At 35.3% G+C, this 11,718-nt stretch overlaps 1 protein-coding gene across 3 annotated transcripts in view; it reads right to left on the reverse strand.

The window, feature by feature from the left end:
• Positions 1-11,224, reverse strand: part of arhgap21a (Rho GTPase activating protein 21a) — a 144,017-nt gene extending 132,793 nt beyond the window's left edge. For 2 of the 3 annotated variants that reach the window (XM_087308099.1, XM_087308098.1), the window contains exons 1-2: positions 10,964-11,224; positions 8,693-8,895 (exon numbers count right to left, since the gene is read on the reverse strand). In XM_087308099.1, the coding sequence (XP_087164225.1) occupies positions 8,693-8,764 (72 nt within the window). In that variant the 5' untranslated portion in view covers positions 8,765-8,895; positions 10,964-11,224. 3 annotated transcript variants of the gene reach the window in all.
• Between the last annotated feature and the right edge of the window lie 494 nt (positions 11,225-11,718).

The raw sequence follows: 11,718 nt of genomic DNA on the forward strand, positions 1-11,718 counted from the left end.
CAATCTTTACATTTTTTATAGTGTTTTATTTTAAATTTCTACATTTTCAATCAAACATTTGCCTTTAAATTGTACATAAATTGGGAAATATGATCGCATATGAATGAGTGAATATCTGAGCATATAATTAAACATTTAAAAACAGAAATAGACCTTTACATGTGGTCTATACATAAACTATCAATTGATTGAAATGGTACTATATTGTGCTATTTATAATTACCAGGATATGCAATGACTTATATTATGAAATTCCATTTTAGCGCAAAGCCCTAAACAGAAATACCAGCCTCATTACAACAAAGTCAAAAACGATGGGGAATTGTCTGTGCATACTCTGATTTGCCGGTGTTTATGGCATTACCTGATTTGCATGGTCTATTTTTAGCCAATCCTCTCCTCAGTGTCAGACAGTTTTGTGTGAAGAGCATTTCCCAAATATACTGGAATAGAGGGCAAGCCAAAGGCAGGCACACAGAAACACATTCACATCAGAGGGAGAGGCTAAAGACTGAAAGCGGGGGTTATTTCGTATTTACACATACACACTCACACACTGAAATCCAGCACCTCACCTTGTCTGAGCCTTTGTTTTGCAGAACAGACATCCAAAATCAATGCCTATGAAAACAGGATAAGCTGAAGGTGCGATCTGAACGCTCAGATTTGAGACAGCGCACATAAAAAAGCCCTGTCAACACTGGATTATGGTTTGGCCTGTTGGATTCAATGAGACAATGGTCAGATCTAAACTGAGAGTTTGTAAAGGGTGGTGGTTTAGAAGGGGTTATTATGCTGATGTAGAATAGATGAGGGTAAAATGATATGAGATTTATTACAACTTTTTAAATATTTTTAGTTTTGCATTTGTGTGTGTACTGGTATAACTACAGATCATTTAAGCTGAATCAAGTGGCACAGGCTTAGATAGGTGACTGGTTACAATACGGCATTTAATATTTAACCTATTATATTATATTATATTATATTATATTATATTATATTATATTATATTATATTATATTATATTATAGTATGTTATGTTATATTATATTATATTATATTATAGTATATTATATTATATTATATTATATTATATTATATTATATTATATTATATTATATTATATTATATTATAGTATATTATATTATATCATATCATATCATATCATATCATATCATATTATATTATATTATATTATATTATATTATATTATATTATATTATATTATTGTGGCGAGGGGGCGTGGCCGAGAGCCGTGGGAACGGAGTGAGGCCACCGCGTAAGTGGATACACATGTGGTGCACACCTGCCTCGAATCTAACGGAAAGAGCTCTGGACTCTAAAAGGAGGAACGATGGCAGAGGAAGCCGAGAGAGGACCGGGCCCGGACATATTTTACTTTTGCTTTCAGTTTGACGGCAGTCTCTGTGAGGAGCTGCCGTTCATGTTATAAATGAATATTTTAAAACTGCGTCAGTTCTCCGCCTCCTTCTTCCCGGCAGCCAAAGGGCCGTGAACGTTATTACAATTATATTATTCATTCATTCATTTTCTTGTCGGCTTAGTCGCTTTATTAATCCGGGGTCACCACAGCGGAATGAACCGCCAACTTATCCAGCATCTATTTTTTTTTTCAACAATGCCATCCAAATAGTTTTTCCTTCAGCACTAAATTAGCATATAAATAAATTACTTTTTTTTTAATATTAGAACAGAAAACAGTTATTTTATAATATAATAATATTTTACAAACAATTATGAATTTACCCTTGTCAAACATAAATGATAACATAAAATAACATGTATATAATATAACTAACTAATATGATTTCTGCTGAATTTACAGCAAGATCTAGGCTTCATTTACACAACAACTGGTGGTGGATGAGGAGATTCCCCCCAATGTGTAAAGCACTTTCAGTGTCTAGTAAAGCGCTGTATAAATGTAAGGAATTATTATTATTATTATTATTATTATTAACAACAATATTTTACATACAGACAATAATTCCTTTTTAAAGATCCATTAAAATGACAAAAAAAGTCACATTATGCGTGCCAAGCTAGTAGTTGGCGATGTCACTTTGTAAAGAAACATGTATGGTAAATGATGTCTTAAATCAAGAAGCATTTTCTAGACAAGCAAAAAATACTGTCTAGTTTTAAGAAATAATATGACAAAATGAAGTGAGTTTTTCCTTAAAACAAGCAAAATAATCGTCTTTTTTGTTTAGACAGATGATTATTTTGTTTACCTCACTGGCAGATTATTTTGCTTGTTTAGATATTTGGACTAGAAACAAGATAAAAACAAGACAAGCCATGTAAACCAAGTTTCAAAATATTGCATTTTAGGCCCCTGAAATGCCATTATCATTTAAAAAAAATCTTCAAAATGCACAAAAACAAAATGTGTCAACTCAAGTAAACGCCCCCTTTGTTTGCAAAAAGCTTTACACGACAAACACAAAATTCAGAGCCTCCAAGGTGACCTCGTCTGGGGAACACCAGAGTATATATATATTTGTGTGTGTGTGTGTGTGAGATGGAGGTGTAAAAGAGAAGAGCAGCTGGGCTTTAATTACCCTCCATGGCACTGGCGTCCTCACAGGGGGCAGGGAGACACAAAGAGAGAGAGACAGACAGGGAGAGACGCCCTCATTAGACATGGAGAACTAGATGGGACGGTCCCACCTGAGACCACCGGGCACAAGGAACCCATGGGGGTCGTCTAATAAGTGTCAGGAGAGAAGGGAGCAGGTACAGTCCTGCACCCTTTCATGTTCTACAAGGACGAACTTAAGAAAACGCACAGTCAAAATGATTAGCCCTCCTGTGATTTTATACAATTTATATTTCCAAAATTTTGTTTAACAGAGCAAGGAATTTGTCACAGGATTTTCTATAATGTTTTTTCTTCAGGAGAAAGTCTTATTTGTTTTATTTAGGCTAGAATAAAAATAGATTTGAAAGGATTTTAAGGTCAAAATTATTACCTCTCTTAAGCAACTGTTTACAGAACAAACCATCATTACAATGACTTGCCTGAAGCTACTATCTTAAATATCTAGTAAAATATTATGTGCTGATATCATGGCAAAGATTAAAAAAATCAGCTATTAGAAATGAGATATTAAAACTCTTTTATTTAGAAATGTTTGTCTATTTTAAAAATATAGAGGGAGGCTAATAATTCAGGAGAGCCAATAATTCTGACTTCAACTGTATGTGCTCTAATCTCATTTACTCTTTATGCGTGTCTTGGGGGTGATGTTATTGAGCTAGAACACTGCTTCAGCTCATGTTAAAAGCCCGAGAGGAGGACTCCGGGGTGATAATGAATTAAACAAGCTTCATTACAGGCGTGAAACATAACTGGACACAACAATTAACCATGAGGGACACCAAATGTGAGGATGATGTTTTGATTGGCCAGTGGCACAATGACTAGACGTTCCACTTAAAATTTGTCTTTCTGTTCTGCATAAATGACGCCAAAACCTAGCCGACTGTCTATCTAGATTCAATTTATACAATACTGGAACAATAATTAGCTGCCTTCTTCTAAGGCACCATTTACAGTAATATGCTTTAGTTTTAAAATGCATACGTTTTGCTACGGTTATGCCTTCCATCCACACCGGAGCTTTTGAGCCCCGAAGACGGAGCGTTTTGGAAACACTGAAGAGGCCATTTTGGTTTTAAAACGTTGCTGCTCCGTGTCAAATGTACAGAATCAGTGTACGTGGTTACATAAATTAATATATTAACTTATCTTTGCGCTCAGCCAAAACACGTTACCTAAGAACAAGTTATAGATTCAAAAGACCAAAGAGTCGTTAGATAGAGACAAGCTGAATTAAATATCACGTTTAACAACCAACTGTACGACGTGTGCTGCTCACACCTAGAGAGGTGTGCTCAAAGCACCCGCTGACTGCCTGGAGCTCAGACATGCATTGATGTGCATTTTCAGCGTTGTAGTGCGTACAGAAAACTTTTCAGAAACGCCAGTGTGGACATGAATCGTTTTTATTCAAAAAAACGCCATTTTGAAACTAAGGCCCAACCCCAATTCTATTTTTGTGCCCCTACCCCTTCCCTGTCCCCTTGGCCCTTAAAACAGAGTTATGATTATGGATTATAGATAGTGAAATTTAGCGGTTTTTATTTTAGCGTTTTTTTTTTAAACAGGAACGCGTTTAAGAATAATTACAATTACAAAAAAATACTAATTTGTGGATCTCCTTACTTCCGGGTGCAGCTATCCTGCTGTTGTGGCTGTAAAATTGCTGAATTGTTTGCTTGTATTTTGGTGTATGTTCTAGTTACTATCAGGTAATAACACAGAGATAATTTTTGTTAACATACATACATTTTTACCATACCCTTATTTTAGGTCCACAGAATCGTGAGAAAATCGTGATCTTTATTTTAAGCAAAAAAATCGCGATTCTCATTTTAGCCAGAATCGTGCAGCTCTAATGTACACTATTGGGTGTTATGTTTTCAGAAAAACTTTTCATTAAAAAAATGTCACATTAAATTACTTTTTCCAACGTTTAAACATCCAAAAAGGAGGAAAGATTAAGGTCCTAAAATGCCGTTCAAGAGAAGTATAAGTATACAAAATAAATATAAAGGTGCAGTTTGTCCAAAATCAGTAAAGATGCTGCCTTCCCTTTAGACAGTAGGACAGCTTAACAGATATTAAAGAGCTACAGTCTGTACACCAAATATTCCATTAAAATACAAGAGCAAATCTCATTGTTTTAAATTGAATCCCAAACTGCATAACACAGTGGTGTGTTGTGCAGTGATGCTGAGTGAAGCCCAGATGCTGTTAACTCAAGAAGGCATTATTAACGGTGTGGATAAAAGCTTTTTTATGAGTCTGCTGGGGACATTCACACACCTGCTGAGAACTTCAGTTACTGTTTAACTTCGGAACTAGGTAGCGGTGAGACGCAATCAACTGAGACAACCAGAGCACAAAGACTGTGCCAACACCATCACAATCTCAGATTCAGAGTTAAGAGACAAATGTACAGCCATAAACTATGCATGTATGTATGTAAATGCATTGCTTAACAATCATTTCCCTTTACATTTAAAAATTCCAAGACACTAACACAATAATGAACATCTAGCATCTTCATATATAAAAACAATAGAAATGCAGTGCTGTAGAATTTTAAATGTACTCCCTGTTTACTCAATCTCAAGTTATTCTAATTTGATAATTTAGGTAATTTAGATAATTTAAGGAAAGCTGAAACCTTTAACCATCAACTTTCATAGTAGGCAAAACTAAAAATAGGCAAGTGCATGGTTACAGGTATGGAACACGTATAAGGGTGATTAAATAATGACAGAACTTAAATTTATTAATGAACTGACCCCTTTAAGAGTTTTAGATGGACGTTATTCCAAAAACGTAGCGATGTTCTGATACCCTTTTTACCTTTCTGATACCGATACCTGAGCTCAGGATATCGGCCGATATGGAGTACTGAACCGATACCTGAGAGTGTATCTGTAGAAACAGTTCCGTAATCTACTAGCCCTGTATAAAACGACAGAATTATACAGTGTGCGTCAGACTTATCTATTAAACATGAATAAATACATACAGTGAACTACAATATTTTTATTATCAGACATTCAACAGTAATATTATTTACTGTACTTTATCGAAACAAGTTTAGCCACAAATTAAACACCATAAACTGAAAAAATATATACATTTAAATTTTACAGTATAACTTAATAAATACAGATAGAAAAAATAAAAAAGCATAAAAAAACTACTTTTTTTGAACCTTAAAATTCATTAAAAAATTGTGCAGTGTCAGCGAGTATTTCCAATATTAGTATTGATATTGGACCAATCCAAAAAAAAAGCCTATTGAAAAATTTTTTGGTTCATTAGTCCCTTATTTATCAGGGGTCGCCACAGCGGAATGAACCGCCAACTATTCAAGCATATATTTTATGCAGTAGATGCTCTTACAGCCAAAACCCAGTACTGGGAAACACACTCTCACAATAACACAAGCACTTTTACACTATAGACCAGTGGTTCTCAAACGTTTTTCATCAAGTACCACCTCAGAAAAAAATTGTCTCTCCAAGTACCACCAAAATGAGCAGTATTGAAATACAGTAGTGCAGTAGGACCAGTAAAGCAGCTACAACTCTGCACAGTTAAAAAATGTGGCAGATTACATCAGAAATATAGGCTGTATGTCATATATGACATATTATATACATACATTTTTATCAATTTTGAAATGTGTATAGCATGTACATGACATATTTCATTCCTCCGAGTACCACTAGAAGGAAGACTGCGTACCACTAGTGGTACACGTACCACAGTTTGAGAACCACTGCTATAGACAATTTAGTTTATTCAATTCACCTATAGCGCATGTCTTTGGACTGTGAGGAAGGAAACGTACACGAACATGGGAAGAACATGCAAACTCCACACAGAAATACCAACTGGCCAAGTCTTGAACCAGCAACTTTCTTGCTGTGAGGTGACAGTGCTAACCGCTGAGCCACTGTGCCGACACTATTCAGACCATATCAATAACTATTTTATCAAACAGATGCAAAACCTCTTATTTTAAAGCTAACATAATGCAACCATTCTTCAAAAACAACGCAATGTTACTTAAAAATATGCAACAAATTGCACTGATCCTTCAAAGCAGTGCTTTTTCTGGCTGTGATAGAAACAAACCCGTAGAATATAAATACCGAATCCCTCTAGACACATGATCTGTTGACGTGTTTGCAAACTACTGTGCCCACCAACCTTCTGTGCCCACAGCCCCAGAGCCCACTCTGTGAGGAGATTACACACATAAATACACACACATACTTGTATTGCCATTACTGATTGGTTAATCCAAGCACGCGCTGCGTTATGTTCCTCTGACATGTGCTGTTACATCATCATTACTGAGATTCTGACTGGACACACAAAATCCAAAGCTGCTGCTGCTGTAGTATTCAGAAGACTGACATTATGCACTGGCAGCCGCACAACATTACTGAGATTAGATAAGTAAGGGCTTTGCTTGCCAAATAAAATAAACAGGTTGCTTCATTTAATGATTGCAACTTCAATGTAAACAGTAAGCGGTTGTCTCTAAATATATATATATATATATATATATATATATATATATATATATATATATATATATATATATATATATATATTCATTCATTCATTTTCTTGTCGACTTAGTCCCTTTATTAATCCGGGGTCGCCACAGCGAAATGAACCGCCAACTTATCCAGCACGTTTTTATGCAGCGGATGCCCTTCCAACCACAACCCATCTCTGGGAAAAGAAAAAAATAATATATATATGTATGTATATGTATGTATGTATGTATGTATGTGTATATATATATATATATATATATATATATATATATACATATATATAATTTTTTTAAGACACTATTGACTACGTTTACATTAACATCTGTTATCTTGTAATTTGCCGTAATAGACAATAATTTAATTAAGGTGTTTACGTGAAGTGCTTTCATGTAAGGGTTTCCTGTAATTTTGGGTGACTTTAACTGCAGCTCCACTCATTTTATTCATGCCCCAGGACAAACTTTAAATGACTAACGTCCACACTGGCGTTTCATCTAGCATTTCTGAAAAGATGCGCTGCTGCATATATGCACCTCTGAGCTCCAAGCAGTCAGCTGGTGCTTTGAGCACACCTCCCCAGGTGAGAGCAGCGCACGTTGGACAGTTTATCAAGGATATACCACTGGATCATGCTTAGTATAGTTGTTAAACGTAATATTTAATTAATCTTGTCTCTATCTAACAACTCTTCAGTGTTTTGCATCAGGGAACAGCATTAGTACACTGCTTCGATCTTTCACTTTCACTCTTGTAGTAATTTTAGCGAAAACCTCAGACACTGTTGGTTGGCTCCTGTTAGTTGTGCACCTTTTTTACCAACCAAGTTTGTCAACGCCATTATAACGACACAGATCACTCTGCCTATTCATGCCAGAGCCCCTTAGAAAAAGTGATTGACAGGTGGTATTTTGTGTGCAACATATCTTTATTGATTTATGATTTGGTTATGAGTAAAACAAAGACCATTCGGGTCAGGTAGTTGAATAGGTAGGCAACAAATAATTAATTCATTATGAATTAATTAAATATTCATAAATAATTAATTCACCGCCGCCTACGACAATGCCATCGTCCATCGTGATGTTTCACATTAGACATCTTACAATGCCAAATTGGTCAACATCGCCCAAACCTACTGCAGTAAACAAAGCAGTGTGATGTCAAATCTGACAGGATTTTATCCATTTCATAAACTACACAGCATTCCAATATTCAAAGATTAAACTCAGGCAAACTTTAGCATACTGATACAAAATATAATAGCTTTTAAGACTTTTTTTATACTTTTAAGTGCCTTAAATTTCTCAAAATTGATTTATCGACTTTCAATACTTTTTAAGACCCCACAGACACCCAGTCGAAGATTTGAACAGACCACCATTGATACAATCTCAACATAGACAAGTCAGACCTAATTCATTAAAACCTTGTACAAAACCTTGTATTGTACAGACATCCAACCACTAGTGTCATTGCACATTCAAAAGCATCAACATTATTTACCTCACAAACTGACGACACGGCTGGATGTTTCTTCTCATCGTGTTGTGACGATGCGGTCCAACGCGTCGCCATTATTTCATTTCAGAGCACAAAGGCAGAGGTCCTCTGGAGCCCAACATTGAGATGAGAGAAATCAAAGTGGTATATTCCCAATAGTCTAATCCACACCGTCCGATTTCTTCATGTCCGAACACTGTAAAGTCCTGCAAAACATAACACAGATACGACCTAAAATGAGTGTGACATTAAACCAGACCTATTCTAGTCAACAACCACCAACATACCTCCCCAACATGCATACCTGTAAAGAACGGATGTGCAGAAAACCTTTGTTTATTAATTATAGTAGGCATATGTATAGATAATAACTTTATGAAGTTGAATGTTGCAATAAGGGCGACGCAGTGGCGCAGTGGGTAGCACGTTCGCCTCACAGCAAGAAGGTCGCTGGGTCGCTCAGTTGGCATTTTTGTGTGGAGTTTGCATGTTCTCCCTCCGTTTGCGAGGGTTTCCTCCGGGTGCTCCGGTTTCATATGTATGTCATATGTAGTGAGGTGCTCTCATAAGAGAGCATGAAACCTAAATTAAAACAACATTTAGAAACCAGAAAACACATTTTATTAACAGTTTATCATTAACAGTATTATTCTTTTTTACTTTGTAATGTTTCTATAATTTGACGCATTTTGTTGAATGACAGCAATAAAATAGTCTTTATTAGTAAGTCTTGGTGAATTTCTTATGATTTATCTGTCACTACTTGTTTATGGTAACAAATAAATACAATTTAAGTATAATTCCTAAAATTGTATTATAGTTCCTAAACGTTTGGGTCGCGGCTTGATGACCATGTAAAAATGTGGGTCCCATGGCCAAACCAGTTGAGAATCCCAGGTTTTATATTCAAACATTTATTTAGTGACATGCTCCCTGTGCTACCATGGTACTTTAAAATATTTGGTCTGAAATCAAATGTAAGTATGATTCAGGACAACGTTAGCACCATTTAATTGACTGTGAACGATGTTGTACTTTGATATTCATTGGTTGCTCATATGATTTCCCTATTTAGAATTCGTAAAGAATATTTTTCTGAAGTTATTAAGAAGGTAAAAGTCTGAATGTGCGGAAATAAAACCAATTTTACCTCAATATTTTACATCTGTCACAACCAGAACGTTTTTTCCTCATAAATGGAACATATTATTTTAATAAAATAAAATAAACACATATTTTTGACTCAACAGAGAGAACTCATACTTTTGATAGTATTATTTTTTATTTAATTCACATAATTTCTACAAAGCGTCTTGTATTCTGTAAACTCACATAGACTACTTTTTAGGGTTATTTCGCTCAATTATAATAGAAAATACATTTACATGTTAGCATTTTTCTGATCCTTTAACTCTCTGGTTAGTTGTCTTGGAAAATATCAACATTTGTTTCAATCTAAGTTTAATTTTACTGTCAATGTCACAATCATAACACTGGAATTGTTGGTAAACTAAAGAGCAGACTATTCAATAGTTTGCAAATGAGAGTAAAACAGCAAGGTAAACAAACACATTGGGGTAAAGATGGTTTTATATTCGCACATTCGTTCAGTGACATGCTCCCTACATTGTTTACTATGGTATTTTGACTATTCGGTCTGAAATCAGGTAATGTAAATAAGACTTCAAAACAACATTAGCACCATTTAACCGACTGTGAAAAATGTGGCACTTTGATAGTCATCGTGATTTCCCAATGTATAATTCGCAAAGAATACTTTAATGAAATTATGTTAAAGAGGAAGTCCGAATGTGTGAATATTAAATCAACTTTACCTCAATAACAAACACATTGCTACGATATATTCAGGTACAGCTGTTTTAATCAAGCAGAATTGTTATTTGACCTGCTTTAAACGATACAAATCTGCCAGCGAAAGCCTGTCATCTGACATACTGCCCTAACTAGCGTTTCATCTCGGGTCCACCATGTGTTTCTATGGCGCGATCTCTGGTATTTGAGAGACATTTCTAAATCAGTACAGAAGGTTGGTCCCGATATAACACCATACCCTGTCAAGAGCAAAAACATTTTTGAATACATAAAGGATGTTTGATAGCACGAGTGTGTATTATCATTCTGTTTATTGATGTGGACTGTAAACAATCATGTCTCAGTCTGAATGTACATCTGTTCCTTGATGTTTGCTTTATTTCAGACATGGCAACAATACCCAACAATAGCAATAGAGAGAGAGAGGGTCGAGACACCTACCTGTTCCAGTTATTAGATGACCATGAATCATAATGCATATTTTCTCTGCCAAACGCGAGATTAATATCCAAATATCCGATGCGTTGCAATCGATTTTCAATCTATCGACCATACAGTATTCCACAGCCCAATGAGGAGCTTCATGATGAAAGAAAAACACAGTGAAATCGCAAAACGTAGCTGATACGGACGCGAAGAAATGCCTAGCGTTTAAACGCAGCGCACGTATGTATCAACGTTTTGAACGACCAGTTTGATCTCGGTTACTTCCAGTTGGCGGCGCGACAGATACTACTGATGTCCGAATCGCCCGCGAGTCGTTCTTTTGAATCGGTTCTTTCTGTTCATTCGTTCTTACTCGAGCGTAAATTATTGGACTTGATGGATTTGTGGCTTTAAAAAAAACGTCTGGATCCTAGCCTGGATCCCAGTTATTTAACAACAACAACAACAACAACAACAATAATAATAATAATAATAATAATAATAATAATAATAATAATGATGATGAATAAATAAGGTGGTTAATTCCGCTGTGGTGACCACTGATTAATAAAGAGACTAAGCCGAAAAGAAAATGAATTAATAAATTTATTAATAATGATGTTGGTTGGAGGTTATAGAGATCTAAGTTCTAACGATGTTTGAATAAGTTCTCATTTGTGTTTATTAAGTATTTAAGGCATTATTCGTTTGTTTGTTTGTGTATCTATTTATTTAAAGTCTAATCGATACCATCATTAGTAGTGTATTCA

The sequence above is a fragment of the Danio rerio genome, chromosome 24 (genome assembly GCF_052040795.2).
Source record: "Danio rerio strain M-AB ecotype USA chromosome 24, GRCz13ab, whole genome shotgun sequence".
NCBI classification, from domain to species: domain Eukaryota; kingdom Metazoa; phylum Chordata; class Actinopteri; order Cypriniformes; family Danionidae; genus Danio; species Danio rerio.